Raw genomic sequence first — 27,662 nt, 5'->3', positions numbered from 1 at the left:
AAATAATCTGGAGGGGAACTAAAGGGCAGATAGGTAGGCAAGGGGGTTTTGTTTGTTTTTATTTTGGGGTTGGTTTGGTGTTCGGGTTTTTTTTTTTTTTAATATATTTATATACACCCACACAGAGTGCAAGTTTCTCTAAAGAAGTGATACTACAGATGACAGAACTTACACCCCTGCAACATATGGAATATCCTGACCTCTCAAGTAAACAGAGCATACAAAAGTGATAAGAACAAAAGGTGCACGTAACACCAGCAGCAATATTATGTTTGGCTTTCCACTACTTCTGCCAGTTACTGTACATATATTACATGACTATTATAGAAATGGCACAGCCTCAGACACTTTCCACATTTTATTTACATTTTAAGACTAACTTTAATCTCAATCACATATCCATACATTTCCTTTGTTTCACTAAAACTTAAATGCATGGTTTATTAGAACAAAGACTGTAAACAAATATTTGCCATGTCCAATACATGTAACACAGGAGCTGCTTAACAGAAATTAATCCCCCCATTTTATAAATACAGGTATCAAAACAATCCTGAACATACTTTGTGACACTACTAGTAGTCGGCACCCACACCCTTGCAAAATTAAACAAGATGAGCAACGGTATTCACTGTACCTGCTACCTTAAAACAAATTTAACTGCAGCTCTTTTACTAAGCAAGATGGATAAAGCATGCCATTTATATTTTGCCTTCTCCAGAAATTATTTTCAGTAACATATATTATTCCACAGCAATCTGACACTTTCTGTCATGCTTTCATCTTGTAAAACCTGAATTCCAATTATAGGCTATTTCAGGCTTATGCTTAAATGACAGTGCCTCAGTAAGAGAAAAAAAATAATTGTGCTGCCTTTTTCTCCCATAGTGCCTGAAAACATATTGGGCATACATATATTATATATATTCTTACAAATGTCCAGGTCATGTATACCAGCTGAAATTCATTAATGTGTGGGTGTTTGCATTGTGAGATTTAATCAAGACATTACATGAGTAGAAGGTTGTTGTTTTAAGACAGAAGTTTGAGAATCAGCTAAAATTAATTATTGTAAGTTTGTCCCTCTGGAGGTTGTGGAAGCTTCATATTTTCTTTGGACATCATTAGACGTCTTAGCTCTTGAAGTACAACTTTAATGCTATATGAATTTTGCCATTTTGCTAACACTGGTATGCTCCGTGCATCCACCTGGAAAAAGAAGAGAGAAATCTAATTTATGATTGAACACAAAATATCTACATAAATAACTGTTATCAACAGTTGCTCTAAGAACTGGTCTAAGCGTCCCTGACACCTTCTCTGTGGCATAAAGCCCCTGTGTTCTTAAAATATTTTAAGGAAAATGCTTACACAGTCATATACTTACACACAGATACAGATTCTGCAATAAAGTCCATGCAGGTGGACCCTTCCATCTGTGCTGCTACTTATATTAATGTGAAGGAAAGGAGGATGGGAGGAGGACATCAACAAACTGTTCACTGCAAAACTGGAGCTGCTTGCAAAATTTATAGTTTTTTTCAAATTGCCCCCAAAAAAGAAACAAGTAATCACCTTCACTATGCTAATATATGCCCCTGGGTGTTCCTCAGTTCTTTAAAAGAATCTGGCACACAAGAATCCACAGAATACCTTTCTAAAGAAACACTTCCCTTATTATTCCTTTGCTACAAGTATTGTTAGTGATTTCTTTCACACAGATATTACACGGTGCTTCTGATACATCTAGAGGCACTACATGTACTAAGAAATGTCTTCAAATACTGAAATAACTGATTTGTAATGGTTGGACATTTCTTAGTTCTTTGCATCCTTCTCACAGTAAGTCATCTTAGGGAGCCATGAAGATTACTGTACATCACTTACCAAGTGAAATTTGAACTGAAAGGAAAGGACATGGGACTTCTCCTATGCGTTTATAAAACCTGTGGGACAATTTACACAATTATATTATAACGGGGAGGTTTCCATAGGAAAGTCAGCAATTGAAAGTCATCCTGGGAATTGTTTTGGCAGCAGGTTAAGTCCCAGCCCCTACATGGAGGAACTTAAGAGCACAGAGAAGCCTACAGCTGTGCAACTGCAAAGCGTACCCTGGGGCAGGAATAGGGCTATTGCATGCTACTGGATTCCTTTGGTAGAGTTGCAACCCACATGGCTACAAGAGTGCTGGAAACCAATGTTTTATGATTTAGGCAGCATAAAACATCAAGAACTTTCTTATCCAATCTTAATTAGGGCAAGCTGAAAGAAAAAAAAACCTGGAATCAGAAATAAGAATGTTAACACAGATGTTTTATTTCTAGTTTATTTGAAGTGAAGCTATTTTCAGAACACCAGATGAGACTAAACCTTTGTGTAGGAGGAAACTGAGGCCAAGGTTTAACAACACACTGGCTTAGGCAGCAATACTATCTCAAGAAACTTTGATTCCTTCTCTTGCTCCTTTAACAGTACTACTGCCTATTAGCTCAGGTAAACCATGTATGGGGAAATATTTTCTGAACTGAACTGACAGAACCCACCCAGTTTAAAACACCATTTTGGAAAGAAGTCCCTAAGCAGGACCCTTGACCTTATTTACAGCTCAGCACTTATAAGCATTTCTTTTCACATAATGTTCTGCTCAGAGTTGGGTATCCCTTAAAATCAGCAGAGTTGCCAACCACAGTGTCTCATCAAGCTACAGCATGAATGGCAGTCAGATGACTTAATAATTATTGGAAACATTTGAGAAAACAGAAAAACACCATCAAAAGAAAAGCTCAATTATGCAGTAACATCATGCCAGTTTAAAAGACATGAGTGTATGAGTCAATAGAGAAAAAGGCTGTGAAAATTTGCACTGGTGAAATCCCCACTGTAATTCCTGTACTGTTACTACTTTTTTAAAGGGGGTTGTGTTAACATGGTAGATAGGAGGCAAAAGGCTGGAAAGGAAGTTGTTCTGGGACTACAGAAATTAACACCTATCTTGAGTCTGGAAATTCTGCTTTCATGCCATCTTCCTTCTCCTTGCTTCTCCTCAGTTTTGCCTTTATCAGCTCCCTCAGGTCTGGATGTTTGCCTCAATTACAGCACACAGCAGCCAGTCACCACTGCTGCTCAAATAATGCAGTTCTACAAAGACTGGAACATGAGAGCTGATCACTTAAGAGTAAACTTCTCTTGCTTTTCTTTTTTGCTGGGAATTTGCAACAAAAAAAACTCACAGACTGCAAACCCTGCTTTAACATTTCTATCAATGTTTTCTGACTAAAGACTGCTGCAACATGACATTTTTGTTGCTTGTTTATCTCAAGTCTCTTTTCTGCAAGTCACCAACTTCTTTCATAACATCTTGCAGCACTAAAGATTTTGGCTCATGTTCTGTTTTCTGTCTTGCAGAATTGATTTCCAAGTTAGTGCATAATAAACTCACTTTATGAAGAACAATGATAAGACATTTAAAGACATTTAAGAGAGTGACACAAACTGTGTTCAAATCAAACAAAAGCATTAGGTAATATTCAAATGCACACCCTGGAACACAGAGGGAGACATTTCAAGGTCACATAAAAGCTAATAAAACTGCGAACTGCAAACTCTGTTTTATTTAGACTATTTTATTGGGGAATACATCACTGTGAAACCTTGAAAAAAAGCAAGAGAAGCAATATATAAAATAAATATTTTTTTTTCTAAATAGTTGCAAATAAATGAAATTATTTTACACAATTATTCAATGTATTCAGTGTTTATAATGTTCCAAGTAACTTCAACAAGTAGCAAATGTCTACAGCAAACATAGTCAAAGCAGTAACTGGACAGCTTACAGATTTACAGCTGAGAGTCCCAAGTGATTTAAAAGGAAACAAGTATTTCCAGCTGTAAATGGTATCTTAATGAACAGAAGTAATTGCAAGCCCTGCAAGATAAACAGCTGAGGAGCACTATGACAGATGCCAAAATCAGGCTGAGGAGCACAATCACAGATGAAAAAATCAGACAACCTCAAAAGAAAATGGGAAAACAAACAGCACATTAGAATGTAACCTGTGTTTTATCAATATGAGTTACATAAGTCTCCATAATAATAATAATAATCTATCTCCAATAATAATCTACAGTTTTACAACAGTGATGCCATTAGCTCATTAAAGCATTTTGTGCAGCTCTACACAAGTACCTGGACTAGTTTTTCTGACCTTGGTAACCTAATTCTGTATGCAAATACAGCAGCTCCATAGGTAAATTGAAAAAAAACAAACAACCACAAACTTTTTTTTTAAAGATATACTGCTGGTATAAAAGTTACTTACAAACTCCTGTCTCACAGATTAATCAAACAAATGTCAATAAAGTTGCATCTGTCACTATTGATAAATTCATTACACACATGCCCTTTTCATGCAAAGTGTAAAGGGATTTTTAAGTCAAGAAAGTGGAGAACCATTGTCCACAGGGCAGTGTGAGAATAGTTTTCTTAGATCCCTAGTAACTGCACTTACCCATCTTTCCCCTTCACCACTCACACTCTAAATCAATAGAAATTTTCACTTTCTAAAACTCCCAGTGTGGGCCCTACTTTTCCACAGATGTTAACTGGCACACAAGCCTACCTTAACATTACAAATGTTTTTAGTATCATCTGCTAAGGTAAAACCATTTCAGCTGCTGTTTGTCTCAGGTCTCTTTTCAGCTAGTCACAACTTCTTCCTGACAGCTATAAGCAATGTGACCAAAAGCTGACCACATGTCAAAAGCCAGGGTGCCTGTAGATGCACAGACAATAGAGGAAATCTGCAGATGAAACCCTGCCATTAATTCAAAGAATTCAAGCCACTTATGATCTATTAAATGAATGATGACCAAAAGTGGGAGAACAGCTTGGAAGAAATGTGAAGGAACTATCAGCAATATTAACTGCTCCAGGATGCTGAACATGCCCCACTGTTTGTTTCACACTTCCTTTAACAACCACAAAGACAAAATAAGATAAAATGCAAGACACTGGGACAATGGGCACATTAAAAATTATATAATAAATGTGTTTTAAATTAATTATTTATGGAAATTCCTTTCATTAAAAATACTATTTATTCATATTTAAATCAATTTTTTAAAAAAGTTATGCATTTGCATAGCAAATCCTCCATAAGATATGCAAGTTTTTCTTTTGGGGCAAAAAAATAATGATAGTTTTATGTAAGGTTATTAACTTATTAAAATAAATTTTTCCTGTAGCAATGACTAAATTTGAATAGTGCTTTTTAAATGACCAGGCAGATTTCCTGTCATAGTAGTCACCCTGTTCTTCAGCAAGCTGAGTGAGTGTAGACTTTTCCAATCAGGAGCTCAAGCTTACTGACTTCAGTAAACATGAGCCTTCAGGCTCGGCTAGTGCAAGGTCCTGCTTCTGAAAACCAATACTTATACCTTGAGGTATGCAGAGATTAAGCCATGAGAGCATACTTCTTCACTGAATCACAATAACACATGTTCCTATGGTACTAGGAAGAGCTATGAAAATCATCTTCCAAACAGACTGTAAGCAGCTTTTGCATCTCACAGCTTCTCAATAAACACACACCCTTAGACAACAAGCCACAGTTGTGATTAAAGGCATGAGTCAATTTGCAGATGGCAATTTTAACAGGATCTTCAGGTACAGTAAGATTGTTAGCTACATAAAAGTATTTTCAGAGTAATTTTAGATTATTTCTGAAGCATTAGTGCACTAGCTTTGGATGACCATCAAGAATACTACTCTACAACCTACAACAGCTGAAAAGATCCCCTAAGAACCTCTTCCCCTGCTACAGTCATTGAGACAGTTGAGCTTCACAGTTCAGTACTGTTAACTACAATGCAAGTCCATCTTTCTTTTAAATCCTAGAAATTATTTAAAAACCAAAGATGCTAAGGCACATTTAGGTATTACCTTAACCCAATTACTTTGCATTTGCTAAACACAAATGTACCCACAAATGTGGGCTTTCTGATGTACCCACAAATGTGGGTTTTGTGAGCAGGATTGTGTTTCCTGCTCATATATGCACACACCACTGCAAATGCAAGGCAGCTCACACTTCCTCTCTGAGCAAAGGGGCACCTCACTTGCTCAAAGTATTTAAGCACCTGGTGAGTAACAGAGTAACAAGCTTGCCTGAGCTGCTGCCACAGCCTGTCTGTGAACTAATCCCACCCTTTTCAGTGAAAGCAACTTCTGCAAATTGACCTTTAAAATGCAAGTGATTACCAGCTACATCAAAAGGTCTTAAGACCTATGTTCAGAATCACCTTGGATTTTAATAAATCCAGTAAAAAGGAAACAAGAGTATAAATACACCAGTTCATTACAGGTGAGTTAGTACATCCAGAGTGTATCATGAGGAATAACCTCCATTTTTAATACATGGAAACATCAGAGAGAATCTGTAATATTCCTGCTACAGTACGAAACTAATCCCCTTTTATAAGAGTATTATGAGGGAAATACCTATACACAGATTAAACACTTATTGTTTTCCTGTTCAAAACTAAAACCTTCATCTTCATTCAAAAGAAGCAACTGTCTCAATATTATAAATAATGCTAGTCTCATTGGTAAGCCACAAAAAGCCACAAAGATCTGAATTGGTACGCCATCAAATTTCAATTTAAATCTGTATTTATATTATAAAAATTAAATAGAAAGCTCTATGCAACATGCATATTCCTCACCTGATTTTCACAGAAATATTTTTAGTGTAAATTAACAACATGGTTGATCTTACCATTTCAACTTACCATTCCATTGGAATTATTTATTCCATTCATATTAATTTTAGTTACAAATCTAACTGTAGGAGGTGCTTCTGGGTATTTAGGTCCACACTCTACTTTCAGACTGTATATTCTGTTTTCATAGTTTGTCTAGAAAGCAAAAAGACAGACTAATGCATTTTACTGAAAGCTAAATATTAAGATTTTTTTAAAACAGAACAAAGGCAAGAGGAATAACAATTATGAAATACGAAATAAATATAAATTTGTTAATATTGTGTACCAACTGAAGGTCTTGGGTTATTGACTGATTTCCACTGTTTTGGCTATATTGATTATTTCATGATTATGCATAAATAACACTGCTTATTGACTACACCATACACAAGTTTTAATACAATTCTGTTTTAATTCACATTTGCTCTCATCCTTTCTATCCACTGCATCCTCAAAACAACAGTGGCACAGTGCAGGACTGAGATAAATCAATTAGCTTTAGGAAAATTACCACCTTCCCCTATAATGAAATACCTAACAGTGAAAAAAAAATTGGAAATGGAGAAAGACAGAAAAGCCAATAACTCAACAGTCAAGATACAACCAAAACAAAAATAAAATATAAACTGCAAAAGAAAAAACATATTCTGGAAGTAGTTAGCACTACAGAAAATATCTGAAATTTCTGCATCTGAGAGTTACTTGGTTTAGTGGAGGATTTATGAGCTTGGACAGTAAAGTAACTGCTAATTTGCTGATGTCATTCCAAAGTGACCAGGGAACAGATAATTCTAAGTGCAAGTATACTTTGAGAAAGCACATTAGAATTAGATAGGGTTCTATTTTTTTTATCTTGTCAAGGAGGCCATGCCAAGGATCAGTGCTTTGCTGGTCAGTGATGCACATGCCTCTGTGCTCCAAAAGGAAGATGAACTCCGTTTCTAAACCTGCCTTTGCACTGGCACAACAGAAAGAGCCAACAATAACAAAAAAGCAGTAACATGCCTGTCAGCATTCCAGAAGTAGCATCTTTAACCTGGTTCTGTATCAGTCAGCTGTCACTCTCCAAGCAGAAGTATCAACGACATAGCCAAGCATCAAACAATAGTCTAGTCTGTGGTTAATTAAAATGCAGAGTGAAAACAGTACTACTGAAGCACCCTAACTGTGCACCATAATTTTTGAGCAGACACAGAGACTGAACAGCAAGCAGGTACCAAAGAAGCAGTGAAAAACAGAAGGTTTTCTATTATTCTTTCCTATTACTGTGAGTGCAATTAGGCACTGGATAAGGTTGCCCAGGGAGCTGTGGAGGCTTCAACCCTGGCAGTGCTTAAGGCCAGATTAGATGAGCTCTTGAGCAATCTGGTCTAGCAGGTGGTGTCACTGCCCATGGCACAGGATGTTAGGACATCTTAAGGATGATTTTAAGGATCTTTAAGGTCCTTTCCAGCCCTTAACATTCTGATTCTATGATTAAAAGCTAAAGGCCAGATAGAAGTCACCTTATCCTGCTAGACGTAGCATAGCTGCTACTGCAGCAAGAAAACACAGTAACTAAAATTCTCATTATTCATTCAGCCAGAACAAGTGACTTCCCCAGAGAGGGATGCTGTCAGTTACAGTGAAAATAGGCCAAAATCTATGTAATTCTGCTCACAACTCTGGAAAATCCCAAGAACAGCACCCATTCTCATTCCCTTATCCAGATGGCTTCTCAATTTTGCTCAATTTATCAAGTCATTGTTTTACTGCAAGCCAGGCATCCCTGGCCAGCTTCCCAAAAAAACTAAAATCCCATTTTCTGGAAGTCAGAAAAATGTTTCCGTTAATCCAAAACAAATCTTACCCTCCTCTTTTGCTGTTGGGTCACCTTTCAAATGAAGTTATAAAAAACCTAATAAGTAAATTTTTTTGCACACCTGTAGAGAAGCCACATATGAGAAGAACATAGACAATATTAGCAACTTTCTCTATGTTTTGCCTAATTGTACCATCTACTTAACGCAGCCAGTTTCAAAAAACACTCATCTTCTACATGCCCTGAAACTAGATATGCAATTCTTCTCAAGGTGCTGTAACTGGTTTGGGAGCTGGTGGCTTCCACTTTCTACAGTCACTACATACTGCAAGTCATCCTATCTGCAAGGCTGTATGTCCCTGAAATGGCACAAGATATATTATTTGCATGCACTTTTTATCATAAAGAAAATAAACTCACAGAACTACAAATTGACCAGGAGCAAAAGTGTATCCCAAGCTAGGTTGAGTGCTTTTATTATTTTTTAAAAATACATGGGACCTTCTATAATAGTATTATAAGGATAGTATTATACACATCATAATCTCTTTCCAAAGACATGTAGTAGTCTACCTTAGGTTGAACAGGAAAGCAGTCACAGGCAGTTCTGGAGGGTTTTTTGAGCCAGGGAGACCCTATGACAGCTAGGTCAAAATCCTCAGGTTTTTATCCCAACACATTAGACAACAAACTTTCTTCAAAATGGACTCAAACACTGATTTCACAGAAGCTAATATCCAAAGCATATAGAAATTATGATTATATTTTAAATCTGCCATCTCCCAGCTGCACTCAAATCTTAGGAGCTCAGCAAGGTCATTCCGGTGTTCAAAGCAGCCTACTGCAAGTGGCAGAGGACTTCTGAAAGAAACTGGAATTACACTGAATCTATCTCTGGAACTCTGCTACTTTGGAAGACATTCTCACTGAGGCAGAGCTCTGATCTCTGTCTTGGACAGTTCATTCCATAAGCCCTGCTTATAGAATGTGTCTCTCCCAAGGGACACACAAGATAGCTCTCACTCTAACAGTGAAAGATGTGCTAATTAGGGCTACTTAGATAATACTCATTTAAAGGTCTCAGTTACACACTGGTCTTTTGCATCATATTGTAACTTAGAAGAAAGTGTGCAGTAAATCATGTAAAGTCCACTCATATCTGATATGGCTGATACACACAAGAGGTGGTTACTTCTCTTGCAAGTTTTGTCAGTCTAAATGACGCTCTACAGAACTTCAAAGGTCAGAAGGATTACAGGTAATTAGAAGCTGCTAGTGTTTAGGTATGATTCAACTGAAATTCTAACACTTTTATACTGAAAGACTGGTCAACAAATCTTGTGGAAGTTGAAAATACATTGCCAGTTTACTACAACATTGAAATGATCAGGCACATATGACAAAATAGGGAAAGAGTTACTTGTTTATTGGATTTTCAGTCTACACTTATGTTCAGTAACAGTGGAAATACAGAATGAATACACTCATAACTCAGTAAAATAAAAATATGTCTCAAATCACAACTGGCTTTTACAGACAGCTGCAGAAACAGGGGAGGCTAGCCTGAAGCACTTACATACCAGAAAATCAGGAACTATACACTATTTCTACAATTTCATACATTGAATTTGAACTATTCCTTTCCATTGTAGAACAGTAACTTTTTTTTTCTGCATTTTGAATTGCCTAAAACCTAACAAAAATGTTTTATTTTGTCACACTTACCCTTGGTGGCCCAATAATCATTCCTGTCCATCTGGTGAGTGTCATATCTTCATCATCTTCAAGGCCCCAGCTTACTGTACCATCACCTACTCCCTTCTGCCCTTCTTCAAGTTCTTCCAACAAGCGAAAATTACGAGGTACTTTAACTAGAGAAAATAGGATAATGTAATCAATCCTGCTCACATTAAGGAAAAGGTAACAACTTTGTTGCTTTTATATGTTACACACTGGCAACTGCTCAATGTATTTTCCAAATATTGCCTGCACAGATTTATTTAGCACTCCAATTGCTTGGAAGCAACTAACTGCTTCACTGGAAGTTAATTACTACCAAGTAATACCATTACAAGTCATAAAACAGAAAATAGGAGAGCTCTGTTTAGTTTAAGATGGCTTCTCTTTCCCAAGCACAATACTGTTTAGATCCAGGACATTTCAAAATCTATTGATTGTCCGTCAAGTTCTAATCAACCAAAATCCACATTAAATCAATATGACAAATTTACTCCAAAACATAATTAAAGAATGTAACATTTACACAGATTATCCTAATAAATGTCAACTATAAGACTGAAATATTTTCACTTGATTTCACTTGTTTTTTTAAAAAAATTTAACAAAAGATTGATATCTGAAAACAAACTGAAAATCAAGTCTTTTCTAATCTAGTGATTAGTACTGCCACTTGCCAGGAGAAAAAAAAATAAGCACGAAAAAAATAAGCACAGTAATTAAATTGATTAAATTGTTAAAGAGAGATGAAGACATATTCACAACAGAATACAAAGATTAGCTGCCTTTAGAAAGCACCAACGAATAGTCACCAAATTATAATTACAGGATTTTTATTGCTATTCATGAAAAAAGGCAGATATGGATAGATATTAAACAACTGGATGCTCACTTGCTTTATAGCATCAAAGCTAAAATGGTACTTCAGCACTGAGGGAAGAAAGGTAATTAACACTTGTACATGCAATCCTGGAATGCTTTTATTTTCAAATAAAATATGCACAATGATGTAGTAACAATATTATAATACCATAAAACTTCCACTTAGATATAGCTGCTTATAGCTTCTTACAGCTATAGTATTATCCATTATTTTCACTAGAGATCCTTTCCTGTACTGTAAGAATCCACATGCTCCATAAAACTAAAAATTAAGACTGGGTATACACAATGTTATTATTAAGTTTGAGTAAGATGAAGGTCAAAGAAAACCATTTTGTATATCAGTTATCCAGGTTTGCATATTGCTGTGATTTCAGGTTTTATATTACTCTAGTCTGTGCTCCAAGCAGTCTCTATGCAAGAAACCAAGAGTTTTAATATACTATATTATTAGTCAGATAATTGATGCAGCTATATGGACCGTATAGATACATGTACCTTTTAGCAACTCTTCAAATAGCTTATCTTGCAGAACAATAACTTCTCTTAAACGGTGTTTAAAACCTTTTTTTTTAGTAACACAGACTAGGGAGATGCTTCTAAAAATTACAGAAACTATTGTCTCCAAGTTCTCCAAATTCCCAGGGAAAAGCATTATGGGTATAGTATCAGGACAGTGGAAGGAAATTAAGTCATTCATGTATGGTCTCACCTTCCATCCTGCCTTGGTATTGCCACTCATCTGAGCCCTTACTGAGCAACTTCAGCTTGCTAACTGAGCAGAAAATAATACATTTTGTCCAGTCTTCTCATAGCTTAACAAACCAGCCCAGCCAGTACATATACTGAAAGCACCAGCAGAGTAAAGAAGCAGACCACATCTCACCTTTTTGACATACAACCTTTTAAAAACTTTCACTGAAACATATTTTCCCATCCCCTGGTCCCATTCTGATTTGTGATAAACATTAAGTGTGTACATTTACGTACCTAATTCCGACTACAGATGAGAATGACAATCACACTTCAACCACAAAGTTTTTACTCTACATTCATACATGTTCTGGAGCTCAGTCTGCCAAACCAGAATGATAAACTTCTGCTTTGCACCAGTGACTGAATAGATTCTGATTGGTATGTGCAATCTCAAATAAAAAAAACGCAACAACCTCCACCTACAAACCCCTACTTTAGCATTCACACATTACTTTAAGCTTGTGGAGTAGCTTAAATCCACCTTTTCTCAGAACCTCTGCTCTGATTGCAGAACTTCTAAGTCACAGTTTAGCTCTTTAAAAAGAACATAAAAGATGGTACCAAACAGGATTTAAGCTTATTTCTCTTATGTGTTATCACCTTTCAGCACAGCCTAGATGACCCAACTGCTCACTGTCCTGATGTTCTATGCCTTCTCCCAGAATTCTGTTGCTCTTGCACTAACCAGGCTCCTCTATTAGCCAAATTGTCACACTAATTTAGCAAAAAAGCTGTTTTTCCTTCAGGCAAAAATCAAATCCAACCAGTTAATCAAGTGAATTGACTCAGGAAAAAAGAACAACAAATACCAGAGCTGACTGCTGTGGCTTTCAGTGCCTTCCTTTGCAAAACCATGGATGTGAGGATAAAGGAGCTTTTTGTGACAAGAAGCCACTGCACTGACTCAGCTGTATCATAAAATTGTACTCAACACATTAAACTGTAGATGACACTTACTAGAAAATAACAACCCCTTATGATGAACTGACCTGCGTTCATCACATTTTTTCCATCATATATTTGTGCTCACTGGTTCCCATAACTGCCCAAGGGGAGCAGTGAAGGACTTGGGAAACTTCCAGAACATCTCCAGAAAATAATTTAGATCTGCTCTGAAAAGAGACAAAAACATCTGAGAGCAACAGCCAGGCTCCCCACACTAATATTCTTATCACTGCTAGAACTAGAGTAGCAAAACACTGTTCTGAAGTTAAAAATAAGAGCAAAAATACCTTGTATTAAAAAAAACCATACATGATAACCCCAACAAAAAACTCAATACACATGCACACAAAACCCTGTCAATAGCAATAAAACTGTCCCCCACAAAACCACTAAACTGCTTCTGTGTCCCTGGTATATATGAATAATGATCAATACTTCAAACTTTATTGAAGTAATTACTGAATGTTTTCACAGAAAATTATTATTGCTAGATTTCTGACAAGTGAAACATAATAACTTAAAAATTAACACAATGGATTAAAAAAAAAAAACAAACAACCAAACAACCTAACAAAACACAACCCCTTACTATTCTTTATAATTATACACTTAGAAACTTCTAGTAAAATTAAATTGAATTAAATACTGTTTTGAGAATCCACTTCTGTCTTTGTGCACACTATTGCACTCTACATGCTTGCTTTGATCATGCTATAACCTTTACACAAAACAAATTTACCTAGCTTGAAGAATGGAACACACATACAAGATTGTGCTGTCTTCCCAGTAAAAAACAAGAACTTCTGTCTAGAAATGCAGTCAAGGATGATCTGGATTTTTTTGAAATTAAGTTTTCTCCTAGTATAAATAGAAAGTAAAAATATTCTTCTTCTCTCTATTTCATGTATTTCAGAAGGTACACTCTAAACTGCATGTTAATAGTGCATATATAACTTGCAGTGTTATCTATAATCCAGACAAAGCAATTCATCAAATATTTGCTAAAAACTTTGAAATATTCCTGACTGAATTTGAGTAAGAATTGTTATTTCATTTACAGAATTTGGACAATGAAACATTTTTCTCTTCTCATATTCAGCTCATTAGCAGTATGAAATTACAGAAACCAGCACCATTCTTCAGCTGACTACCAGACCTCAGGTGTTCTCCCCAATGCCACTTGCTCATGGGACCACTAAGCAGCTTCAGACAGGTTGGTTTTACCCTCTGTAACAGACACTCCACAGCTAAAACCTCACACTCCAAGTGAAGGGTATTAAAGCTGTCGATTTTAACATGGTCAAAGCCATAGGCATGGTAAATTCCCCTCAGCAGGCTGTGATTTACAGCTCAGTACAACACTGCATCCAGCACAGCTCTTTGCAATGATGGACTAAGGCTCTGTATGTGAAAACATAGATTATTTAGATCAGATTAAGAAAACAAAAAGCAAAAGCAACAGTCCTCACCCAACCTCTCTTCACTTTATTTGCAAAGACCACCTCACTGTGGATTTTACTGACAAATAGCCTCCTGACACCCCTGCCCAAAAACTGTCACAGGAACTGCCAAACAACTTCTACCAAATTCTCACAAACAAGTGAGAAACAAGTTGAACTAAATATATCCACTTAAACAAACTAAAAAAAAATCATTCATCCTTACACATACCAATAGATTTTAATTTAAAAATTGAATCATGAAAATGGACTACAGAAATCTGTGAAATTATCGGTGAACTTAATACTCTGAAATTAGAAGAGAATGAAAGAAGACTCAGTAAACAAAGCCCATAATTTAAGCACAAGGGCCTACTTTCAATATATGGAGCTATTTCAGACATTACATTCTAAATCACCAAGTTAATAGAAATAAAAAACACACTACCACAAAGGATGAATCAGGAAAAAACTTATAGCTATGCTTTGATCCAGAACCTGAATAACCTGGGAAAAAAAAATCAAAATAAAAAGAAAAGGAATCTTCAGTGTCCATCAGTAGCACCATCTTTCACTAGAGTAGCAAATGAGAATTGCCTGTATGGACCTGTTCTTGCTAGACAGAGTTCCACAGTTGATAATGTCAGATCACTCAGTGATTCAGTGATTTAATCAGCAGCATCAAGACAGAACACACAATTGCACTTATGTCAGATTTTACTGACATCACTGGATACAATAAATCACATTTTTAAACAATTCATATGGACACACTCCTGCAAATAGAGTTGGCAGTCCAAGCTCCTCGCACATCAAATGATTCTCTGCTGTGTTAACAGGCAAGAGTAGGATAACCCACACTCTGCTCTTGTCCCCGCAGGTTACAAAAGCAAACCATAATCCAAATTTTTAAGAGATTGACTCAGAGCCCAAAGTGTCAAGTTTTCTGTTGTATCCAAAACTATGTTTTTTAGAATAATTGTCCATAACAATATCCATACCAACATTCGGTTTCTCTTAAAATCTCCCTCAGTTCTTGACTTCAATCACTCCTGAAAGTTACATCAGTACGAGGACCATTTTATCATAGTTAAACCAGCACACCCCATACTGCCAACACTCCAAAAGACAGCTCTACAAACAAATCCAAATAAAAAGTTATATAAAAAAATCCTACATTAACACACCCAGATACTGTCAGGGATGCTATTCTTCCTGATTGAGATAGCTACATCAGGGAATCTGTAGTATGAACAATTTTGAATTTTTGAGTTAGCTCTTGCCCAGTGACTTCCAGCAAAACAGAAACGGAAAGATATGTTCAGCTTGGTAACAAAGAGAAAAACCTCTCAAACCCCATTTATCAGCTTCAGGCTTGCAGCAAAGTAAGCATTTCCTAAGGACAGGGAAAGGGGGGGAAGGACGTCAGTCTTGCAAATTTCAAGCCATAAAACAATTTCTCCTGGGGCAGGGAGAGGAAGAAAAAAGATACAAATACAAACAGCAAAAACAACTTGTTCCTTTCAGTCTCTGAGCAATTCATCTTGCTCTGGAGAAAATGAAGTAGAAACCTGAAATGCTGTACTAAGAACAGTCCACACACCCACAAAAAGAACATAAAACAGCCAAAGACTTAAATAGGCCCTGAAATGCCAATACATTAAGAACAAAACAAACAAAAATTAAGGAGAGAGAGAGAGAGAAAGAGATAGAGATAGAGATAGAGAGAGAGAGAGAGAGAGAGAGAGAGAGAGAGAGAGAGAGAGAGAGAGAGAGAGAGTGAGTGAGGGCATATGAAATATATATTCTGTTCTGGCTGCAGAAGATATCCCTCTGAAAAAAAGGGTTTGTTTTTTTTTTTTTGTAAACTTGATGTGTATTCTCGTTTGCCAGTTACCCTGCTCACATCACATACTCTTTAGCCTAGTAAATAGTCTGAAAATACACACAAGAAAAGCCCTACTTTCAGGAACTATTGCCAGGTGTACCCTAATGATGTTGCAGTTATCTGAGATTGATCACAGTAACCAGGCTCCAAAACCCTGAAATATTTCTAGTAACTTCCCTACTTAGTACAACAACCAAGTTGGACATGACAGGTTTGTCTACAATAGAACTCCATTGCTGGCATTAGTAGTGGAATGCAGCAATTCAATAATGGACTCTGTTACTCTTATTGCTCTTGTTTTAAAATCAAGTATGCTACTACAGACATAGTAAAATCATTGTTTCAAATAACCAAGACAACATGATTCTTATTCAAGGTAAACTGACATTTCCAACAGCTTTCTAGGAAAGTTTCAACATATTTCAGGAAAATTCAATTCCTAAATCTTTATATCAATCATATTCATAAAACTACATTTACTCTATGCTATTTCACTCTATTTTCCTCCAGCAAGTATGTCCCAAAGCAATGAAATTTGAGCAACAGAATATTCTGCATTAACAGTTTTGAGTTTAAACCAGGAAAGTTCTATACTATGTTAACTTAAATGGTGAAACTAAGGCATTTAGCAGCAATAGGTGGCCCATGCACATTGATCAGGATGATGAATAAGGTACTAATCAAGTCTGCACCTCACAGAGCTGTAAGCAACACCAGTTTAGGTCAGTCTTAAGGATTTTGCAGATCTAACTACGCTTACCTGTGGAAATTTTCTAGGAATATAAGTTCAAGAAGAAAATCAGATGAAAATGCATTTCCACATAGAAAGAAATTATTCATCCCAAAGGAAAGAAACAAGACAAATAATTTGAAGAATAAGACACAAGTAGAAGGCAAGACTCCACAACTCAAGTAAGCAGATGTGCATCAATGAATACTATAGAGCAAATAGAGCAAATGGCCATTTATTCACTGTGTTCAATGCTCACTGTAATGCAGAGCCAGTTTTCCTACAATACTGAACAGGTATGAAGTGGTAAGAACTAAATAGGTTATTGCACTTCCTTGCAGAACTAAAAAAAAAATATATACATGGATATATTTATATAAAACACTATGTAGGAGTCCTATAACTGGTAAAACTCTTTTCTTTTTATAGTATTTGAAATTAAATATGTTGAAAGCACACAGGTTGGAAGACTTCAAAGAAGACATGCAATTCTAGGAACCACACTGAAGCTAAGCTATGCATTTCATCAGGTTTTGGGTTTTGTTTTTTTCATATAAGGAAATGTCAGTTGCTGAGAAACATTTCCCAGCATGAGGCAATAAAGAGCCACAGCAGTGTGAAAGCTATAACCCTGTATCTTAAATCCTAATTTTTGGTTAAAGCTAAGTGCAGCCATACTTGTTTTCAGAATTATATTGGTGAAAATTTCCTATTTATTTCACCTAAGTGAAATCCTACATTTGCTAGTATCTTAATAGGCACAGTCCAGAACTTAAATTAGTCTGCATGAGAATAACTTTACTAAGAATTTCATTTATATTTGAGCCCAGCCACAGCCATAAACATTCTAAATATGGCTTATATTAAAAAGGCAGCTAACGAGAAACTGTTTATACAGCAGAAGTTTCGGTCATTTACTGCAACTCAGCATTCAGATTTTGGTGGAGGGGAAAAATGCTGGACAGGTATAGAGATTATTTATTTAGGGCAGGGCACAAACACTAGTTAAAAAAAAAAAACCAAAAACAAAACTATAAAGACAACACAGATTTATAGAAGCAGGTTTTTTTTCACCTGCCTTTCCATTTCATCTGTATACTCATAACATTAAGACACTATAAACTATCTACTAGTAATAATAATTGAAAATTATTTTCAGTGCTAGCTTTAGTTTCATTGAGGTAAGAAGAAATTAATTTCTAGACAGCTAGCCATTAGTAGCTGGATTAGCAGACACATACCTGATTTACAAACATGTAAAAATTGTTTAAACCACAAATCTTCATGCTGGAGTAAGAGATCTCAGCATATCAAAACTGCAAAAGCAACAACAATTTATTCAATATGTTTCAGTTGCTGATGGTTTCACACTAAGAATGACAAGACCTCAAACTTGAGTTCTCCAGCAGAATGTACATTCTAAATACAAAACTTCTTCAGGAAAAGTTTGTACAATTTGAGGTTTTATAAATTATGTTTTAAAATGTGAGAAAATACTAGCAAAACAAATAGCTACATTACCAAGGCATCACCTAAGTCTTCCCTTCTTTTATCTTGCCTCCTGAGTAACCAGAAGGAATTGAGTTAACTCCTTCTAGTAACTTTGATTTCTACCGATTCTGTTCCATAATACACTGGATTATTTACTGAAGGCAGCCTTATGGACATGACTCTTTCTATGATTGTCAGTATCCTCCAGGAAAACACATCATATCTGTTCAGTTTTTATTCACTTCTAATCATGCCCACAGCCACTCCTCTCTCCCCTCTTTCCCTGCTCCCCACTGCCAATCCTTTCCCCTTATGCACCTTTATCAGAGGAGCAGCAGATGAAGGTACAGCTGCCATTAACTACCACATTCATCAGAGCTACTCCAACCTCTAACCAGCAGCCTTGGAGGAGCCAATCTCTCAAAAATTCCATCAAGTTTTTCCCATTCCCCACCATCTCTCCTTACCGAGGTTCATGCCTCACAGAAAACCTCCATTCTGCAATTCCTGCAGCCCAACTTCCAAGTGGCCTCTCCACTCCCTTGATTTGTTATGGAACAACAATATCCTACACGTCCTAAAGTTGCACAAGGCACAACAGTAAATAAGAGCAAGAGACATCATATGAACATAAGTGAGAAGAAGCACAGAGTAGTCAAGACTGGATATGTGCATACACAGAATCTAGAACTGAGAGCAACTCCAGCTGAGCTGAGCTTTTGTAGCAAGGATGCAACAACATCACTCTGTCTTGACACTTTCATGCAAACATGACCATCTTGAGTACTGCTGCTGGCATGGAATGACTAATGGTGCTCATAAAAATTACACTAATGAAGAAGCTTGCTTCACTACAGGTACAAATGTTGTTAAGACTACATAACAGAGAAGGCATAAGCAAACTCTTGGCAAAAACAGAGGGGGAAAAAAAAAGGGAAAAAACCTGCAACCTTCAGAAATTCCCACTGTTTTTTAAGTAATTAAAATACCTCATCCAAACAAACTTTTTTTTAAAAGTTACTGCAGCAACAGAAAACTATAGCATCAAACCCACTAAACTGGACTGCAGTCCCAAAAGAAAACTGGTGTAAATTGCCTAAAGGTAATTCTACATTTTGCACCAATATTCGTGGCATTTTTTTATCAGTCCATATTATACCTAAGTGCACTTTTTTTGCTATAAACAAGGCCACTGTTAACTCAGACACTGCATGATCAGTGATGCCTCACACCATAAGAAAAACCATACAGGTACTAAACAGTTAAGTCACTAAATAACTCATCAATTGGCATCCAGTCTGTTTGGTGAAGGGTGGAAATGCACAAAGCTGACTACAGGTTTAAAACTTAATTCTATTGGGAGTCACTGAATGAAACACGTGAGATATTAAATAATTCAACCACCTTCCCATATGTTTTAGTGTATGAAATGATAGATAATGAAAAGTGACACATTGTGATGCTTAGCAAATTGAGAATTACTATTCCAATTTTGTACAAAACAATGTAAGGCAGGAAGCCAGCAAACAGGAGTTAGAAAAGGTATCTGTCACTTCAAAAATCAGCAGTAATATTAACTGATTTAACAGTCTAAGGAATCAAGATTTTACCAGGAAATCTTTCCAATTTCTACCCTCACAAGTCAAAAATTAACCCCAAACTTGTTTAGTGATTACCCCGTTATTAAAAGCACTAATCAAAATAACAGCAGAAAAAAATGAATGGAAGTTAAAATGGCTCAATTTTGAAACTTTCATTTTAAACCTGACTTTGTGTTGGCAGAGAGAAAAAATAATTTGAAACACATACTGCTTAAGTTACCTTTTAAATTACAGTGATACAGAAACTTTTTTTTTTCCCCAGATAAAGGGACAGGAGGGCAGGAGACTACAGCAGGAACCCATCAGAGTCCAATAGTTAATCACGAAACAGCATTCCCAAGGTCTGCTTTAAAAGTTAAGAATACAATGTGTGACCCAGATAACAGGAGTAGCATCAAGGATTTAGTCCAGCAAAGCTGTAAAGCTGTCTTAAATGGGTTACAAGTCATTGATTAGCAAACAGTTGTTCTAACATTTGCATGAAGGTCCTTTTCAACATGACTCAGCACCTCTCCACAGTTCAAAATATAATGATCCCTTATCTGTGTCAAACAAATCATGTTATTCTTTCAGTTATACCTGTAAACATACACTTATGGATATAATCAGCACATGCACCAATCACCACGTATTTAGTAAAAAGAACTGCCATTAAATTGTTTTCCTACATTATTTTGGAGAGTCATAATTCAGCCTGCTATCTTCTATATGCTGGGGTACTCAAAAGTTCAAATTATTTAATATTTACATGATCACACATTCAATTTCAGTGAGAAGAAAGAAAACTTGTAATTCCTTCTCTGGAAAAGTTCTAAATTATATGAATAAAACTGGACATTTTACTGCAAATATACTGAATAAAGGACACTCCTTTTATATGTATTGGGCAAAATGTTTTGATTTACTCAGGCAAATTGCAAACATACTTAACTATCCAGTATATGAACAGTCACAAATACAATGGAGGAAGGTGATTTTTTTTCTTTATGCTATTAAACATGTTTAACACAAGAATTTTTAAAAAGATCATACTGAATCTATATTTTTTCTGACTATTTTTAAAATCTAGCGTCTCATCCTTCTGAAATAAAGATTGTAGAGCTCTGAAGTTCTCAGTGTTGAAGATTACACTCCTTCCAAAATGCTAACTAGAAATGGTTTAGAGTCACAGACTTAAATCATCACACATTTTTGAAAAGGCTGTAAACCAGAAGCTCATGTTATTCAGAATCAGTCTGACAGCTTCACAAGTCATAAGTTTCTGCACTGATTCAATTCAAAATATTGTTTGAATTATATGCCATTAGTGTATTCCAAATGACAAATACAAAGAAAAACATTCTTTGGACAGGACAGCATATATGAAAACCCTTCCAAATACTTAAATCAAGGCTACTTTGAACACTTTCCCGTCTTTCCAAGGTCTGTGCTGAGGTTCCCAAAGGATAACTGAGACAACAAGGCAACAAAACCTAACAGGAGTAAGTTGAAGCTGATTAGAACTTTAAGTTTCAGTCAAGATGAAATATGAGCTACAGTGTAGATAAAAAGAGTTAATAGATATACTAAAATAGCAGATTATACTACAAGATAATAGATAGAAGAGATAACAGTAGATGAAAAGAGTAGGGACAGAGAGAGGAAAGGTCTGTTAACAAAAAAGAGGCTGAACAGTTTCACAGCATGTATTTAACACTGCCTCTGGAAAAATACAATACTAATAAATACAGATGTAATTCAATTCCACCAACTACTCATAAGACTTGGAAATCTAATTCTTACATGAGAAGCCTTCTCATGCATGCTTAGGTTTATAGTATGGACCATCTGCCTCCAAATGATGAAAGGCATATCTTCCTGAAACTCTGTGTTCTACCTCTATCCAAGCTAAAATTTTCCAGGATTGTACAGAACAGTTTAGATAATGGGCTTCAATACTATGTCTGATAACATCCTGAATTTCCAACAAGCTCTTAAACAAATAGAAGATTACAAAGTAGGCCACTTCTTTATTGCAGAGGTAAGTTGCTTTGCTGCGGGAAGACTGTTACACAGCTATTGTGACAGAAAGATGTAAGTCGGCTTGTATTTAAATTCAGAGTTATAAAATACCAGGAACAAAGACAGGAAAATGATACAAACAAAGCTCTGAGAAGAAACAGAGTATCTTGCCTATATATGCCCCAAAGTTGGAAAGAATTGATGGTCTATATATAGTTTAAAAGTAATTTGTAATCTCAACTTTTCTGAACCCAGATGAAATTATTTGTGGTTTGTCAGATGTTCTTAAATAGGCAGAACAGTCACAATTGCAATTCCTAGTGCATAGGACAGGATGGAAAAATGCTCTACACAGAGTACTTGCTGCCTCATGCAACACAATATTTTACTTATTTTGTTTAGTTTGATTATTTGCAGCTTCAAGAAGTCTGTGTTTACACAGCTAACACTGTAAACCCACAGAACAAACTTTGAGGACTCTAAAATTCTAAAAAGCTCTTAAAACTGACTTCTTGGACCCATTCTGGATAAATGAACAATGTGGTGGTGACATAAAAGAGAAATTAGGAGGGAGTAATACATTCTTCAAGGTAAAACACAGTGGATAGAAAACAGACAACTTGACAAGGAGAAAAAAAGAAAGGAAATTAACATTCAACAGGTCAGAAGAAAGAGACATCTACCTGTGCAGAGTTTTCTAGACATGAAGTTTAAATTATATCCCATCTCCTAATGGAAAAAGTGGTCTTTACATCGCTGCTTCTACATCCCACTTATGAATATATCCCCTTATTACTCCTCCGAATGGCTTTTAATATCTAGGTGTCCCACACACAGGGTATAAATCTTTACCCTATTAAACACAGAACAGAGAGACATTAGCTTGATTTGGAGTGAAGAAGAAAAGAGGTTCAATGCATTTAAGAGAAAGTACTGCAAAATACTCACATTGTAGAGTACCTTGCAATTGTGGATTTTAAGAGAGGAAGAAAAAAAAAAAACAACTTTCAAAGCAAAATAAACCAAAACCACCACCAACAACAAAAGCCCCAACCATAAGGAATGGCACACTCAGTCCTTGCTTCACAGCTCAGGGAGTCTAGAACACACTCAAGGCCACCTCGCTTCTAATCCCAGCTTCCTTACTGCTGTAGTCATGCACACTTAGAACTGCCTCCACCAAGTGTTTGCAAATAGAAGTAAAAAACAAAGTTATGAAAATAAGTCACTGATGTGCATGTGCCATTTCTACTCACAGAATCAATCATCTATAAAATCACAGGGAAGGGCATTTTTGCACAGGCAAATTAGGTTACACAATGAAGCTGTTTCATCTTTATAGAGTAGAATAACTGGAAATTAAAAATATGGATTTTACAGAAAAAAATATTTCACAGGAATCTAGCCACATACTTTCAAACACACTTCCACAAAAGGTTGCTCAAGACTACATACTAGAAGTAAATCAGGACTCTCATATAATTTTGACTGTAGATCAGTCAATTTTTCTTCCCTGAGCACACTGTTTCAGCAAACCAAGGGGTATTTTCATTAATTCAGCTCTATAAACTCTATAAACCCTCCCCCATCCTACTGAAGCTCTCACTTGAAGAGGAAAGGGGCAAAAGCATTAGCAGCCCACAGTTATAGCACCATATTTGACACTGCGGCCTTAATTCTTGTATTTTCCCACATAATTGTAACCACCTAGTGACACCATCAGTGCCTTTAGGGAACATTCACATTATCTATCTATCACACACACACACACATATGTGTGTGTGTGTGTGTGTATAACCTTATATATAAGGTAATATTAAGTGAAACCCAAATCGTCAAAATGTAGAAATTAACTCCTTATAATGATGGTTTTTATCTGCTTCTTCTTCTCAAGATACACAAGAGATGTTTAAATGGTATGCCTTAGTAAATTATTTCTTTTAATTTGAAACTGTGTTTATTTACATCTTCTACTATGTATTTTCAAACAGATCAACAGAATAAATCTCCAGCTAAGCAATATGAAACTGGATGATTATTATAGCTGCTCTCTTCTCTAGAAAACAGACTTGTTTAACCCCAGACCTCCAGCAGTACCCACGCAAATAACCTAGATCAAGTTTCAAGCAGGAGTTGCAATATCAGATCAAGCTACAGCTCACAAATATCCATTTCTAGCACATGGAGTATCTACATGCAAAACCTACTCACTACAGGTGATTTTAGAAAGCAGGTAAGATACTTATTGAACAGCAATGTAACACTGATATATACAATTTCTTTGGCACACATTAAAAAACACCTATTTTCAAACTAAATTCTCTGCTGTTAAATGCACATAATTTGTTACATGATTGCTCACAAAATGAGCAAGCCCAGGAAAGGAATTTCTGGGATAAAAGTAAGACAGTTGACATTAGTTAAAGTTTTGCTGTTAACTTCCTTGGGGTTAGAATTTCATTCCTGGACTTCATGCAATCAAAACTCTTTTTTTAAATAAATAATTATGAAGTTGAACTTTATAGCAAGAGCAGATAAAAGTCATAGAGCTAGGTAGATTTAAATCTTAAGTCTATAACAAAGCTAAATCTATAGCAAATCATTCCCTTCCCTCCTTCACAAATGATTCTAACACAGCTTCCTGGCAAGAGCAGTTCTGGGTGAAGTCTGAATTTCTGCATACTATGTGGAAAGTATAAAGCAAAACTCCCCATGTGTGTACCAAAAAAAAGTCACAGTATTTTCTCCACAAGAATATGTTGTTTTAGAAGCTCTGACTAATTTTCCTAGCAGTTTTGTTGATGATTCAGCCTGCTTGCTGCATTTTACTACAACAAATTAGTTTAATTTAATTTCTTCAACAAGACGTACATGCAGTACTGGCCCTTTACATTGTTTGGAGCAGTCACATGTATTGGGAGTTTCCAAATCTCCTGCTTTTTATGAACTTTAAGTGTGGCTGTATTTCTGAGTCAAAAACAACCCTCCTGAATAACTGTATATAAGAGACTTTAAAATAAATCTTGTAAGACTGCAAAGAACACTTATGGCAGTGAAGCCATCGAAGTTCAGACAAAAAATATTTATTCTTATAGGATTGAAGTAGGAAGAAAATAGCTTTCTTCACTACAAAAATTTTTAATAACTGATATTCTGCACTAGCCAGGTTGAATGCCAAATGCCAGTACTCAATGCATGACCTAAAACAACTTTGCTTCCTAGTGTATTACAGGAAATCTCCAGTGACAGCCTAGACATAAGCTGAAGTCTTTCAATGTTGCTCAGTAATAAAACCCTGTTAAATTTAGACAACAGGGAAAAAAGCAAAAAAGAATCCAAACAAAATAAAATGCAGTAATTCCCAGATGAGCAAATATTTGGGTTTCTCTAAATATATCCATTCTAGCTCAGTTTACCATAGCCAATAGCCATCTTTTTGAACTGCTCTTCCACATAGTTGCAAATGCTACTTCACAACCCAGTTTGTTGCAACTTTATCAAATTCCACATCCCCAAATGTATTACCAACTGAAGATGATTCTCCTTCCCCTAAAAAAAAAACCTCAAAACCAGCCCAAGCTCTTCTCACACAATCAACAGCAAGGTACCAAGACCAGTTTAAACATATACATGTTTCTTATGTTTTGCTATAGTCCCCATTCTCCAATGATGCAATGGATTGGCAGCAGAAATAAATTAGTAGCCAACATCTACCCTAGACTAGCTGCTGAAGTCAATTCATTCCCCTATCCTGAAGTCCATCTTAATCCCACTTACAAAGCCCCAGGGATGAGAGAAGAGGAAATGAGCCCCTGAAGACTTCAGGTTTTAGCACTGAAGGAAAGGTCTTTTTGTATTTCAAGCCTCTCATTAAATGAAACTGAAACAGTCTAATCGTGCTTCTACATTTAGCACTTGAAGCAATATTCTTGTCCCTTTCTTTGCCACCACTTTCCGCAACATTCTGCCACACCAGTGCTCCGCACATGGTGTGCTGGGTTCTGAGACTGGCTTTCTGGGATGACTGGCAGCTCTTTGCCCTTAAATTTGCCTATGAGAGAGACCCTTTGGCTCCAATGGATGTCACAGGGAAGAGAGCTCCACTCCTCCTTCCCACTATGCTACAGGCACCACCAAAGTAAAGTACCTTTGTCCCAGAACAAAACTCAGGCCTAAGCCCTTCTCTCCCAAATAAAAAGGGGACAATCCTTGTATTTAGATAACACTGTACCACATCATCCACGTCCACCCAGTGGTATACTGGGACAAATCTTCAGTACAAATCTTGCTTTCCTGCAGCATTTTTACCAGGCTAACAACATCTCCCCGCTCCCTTCCTCAGGCACACCAGCGTCTCTCCATCCATCGCTGCCTCTTGGCAGGTTAATTCTCCCCTCCCCGGCACTCGGAGCCCTGTCTCCCATCACCCATCCTCAGGCCGGGCTCTTACAAGGATTCGCTGCCCCACGGACGGAAGAGATGGGGCATGATTGAATTACGAGGAATTTCCTCTCCTTAGACATTGGAAGGGGCTGCCCAGGGAGGCGGTGGAGTCGCCGTCCCTGGAGGTGCTTCCAGAAATCCTGGACGTGGCACTCGGCGCTGCGGTCTGCCTGACAAGGTGGTGCTCGGTCATGGGCTAGACTCGGTGATCTCGGAGGTCTCTTCCAACCCAACTGAGCCTGGCATTCTGTGATAACCTGTCCCGGCGCCCCTGCACCTTCCCTTTCCCCCCTGTCAGAAGACAACTCCTCCCCACTCGCGTCTCTCCCGTGGGACAGAGCTCGCCCCCCCGCCCCATCCCGGAGAAAGGAGACCCGCCCCGGCCCTGCGGGGCGCCTCCCCAGCAGGAGCGCGGCGCGCGGCTCTCCGGGCCCACCGAGCCCCGCTCACAGACCTGTGGATCCGGCCATCTTGTCCGAGCCCCCCCGCACCGCTCGGCCCGCACGCCACGCGCGTCACTTCCCTCGGAGCGGCGCCGTCACTTCCCGCCGGAAGGACGGGCGCATCCCGGGCCGGGAGCCGGCCTGCCTCTGCTCCCCTCACAGCCCGCTCCCGCCCTCCGTGTCCTTCTCCCAGCCCCGGTCCGCACGCCGCTCTCTCCGGGCAGCGCTACGTCTGATCCCGCGCGAGCTATTACACCTGGGAAGAAAATTCCCATGGCTGCATCCCTACCCTGCCACCCCCGCCCAGCCTGCACCCCGACCTCCAGTAATAGGAAGTCGGCATGCAGCAGTGAAGCTTCACTTGAATTTTTTGGTTTTTCAGCTCGGCTTCAAACACGACACTTAGATTCAGAAGAAGAAGAAGGGGAAAAAAAAAATGCCAAAGTGCCAAAGGCAGAAAAGGAAAGAATATGGATACAAATTTTAAAGCCACAGAAATGCCAGAACAATTATATCAAAGAGCTGCTAATTAGAAGTAGCTCTCAGAATGATGTGACAGTTTCAAAGGCTGAAATATTTTATATTAAGTAGCATAAGAACTGTGGAAAAATTAATTCCACAAATGTCTAGCCATGGTGCCAAATGTTTCTTCACCTGCAGAAGAAACATTTGTAACTTGAGGTACCAAACTGGAGTTCCAGGCCCTCCCCGGGAGCCGATGCCGAGCTGGGCTGGAGGCG

The 27,662-nt window shown here is 37.3% G+C and overlaps 1 protein-coding gene across 3 annotated transcripts; it reads right to left on the bottom strand.

Annotated features, from left to right (window-relative positions):
- Nucleotides 1-343: 343 nt before the first annotated feature.
- Nucleotides 344-26,975, bottom strand: UBE2V2 (ubiquitin conjugating enzyme E2 V2). 3 transcript variants are annotated; one of them, XM_085573802.1, is made up of 5 exons: nucleotides 26,934-26,975; nucleotides 12,931-13,053; nucleotides 10,292-10,437; nucleotides 6,793-6,918; nucleotides 344-1,209 (listed from the first exon to the last, which is right to left on the bottom strand). In XM_085573802.1, the coding sequence occupies exons 2-5, from the start codon at nucleotides 12,938-12,940 to the stop codon at nucleotides 1,063-1,065; spliced, it is 429 nt and encodes a 142-aa protein (XP_085429928.1). In that variant the 5' UTR covers nucleotides 12,941-13,053; nucleotides 26,934-26,975; the 3' UTR covers nucleotides 344-1,062. The 3 variants fall into 3 exon arrangements, with proteins under 3 accessions (XP_085429928.1, XP_085429926.1, XP_021392250.1); XM_085573800.1 differs by lacking the exon at nucleotides 12,931-13,053 and having other exon boundaries at nucleotides 22,720-26,975; XM_021536575.4 differs by lacking the exon at nucleotides 12,931-13,053.
- Between the last annotated feature and the right edge of the window lie 687 nt (nucleotides 26,976-27,662).

Source organism: Lonchura striata, chromosome 2 (genome assembly GCF_050655825.1).
Source record: "Lonchura striata isolate lonStrDom1 chromosome 2, ASM5065582v1, whole genome shotgun sequence".
NCBI lineage: Eukaryota > Metazoa > Chordata > Aves > Passeriformes > Estrildidae > Lonchura > Lonchura striata.
The sequence above is the reverse complement of the archived record's forward strand: the minus strand, read 5'-3'. Positions and strand labels throughout refer to the sequence as shown.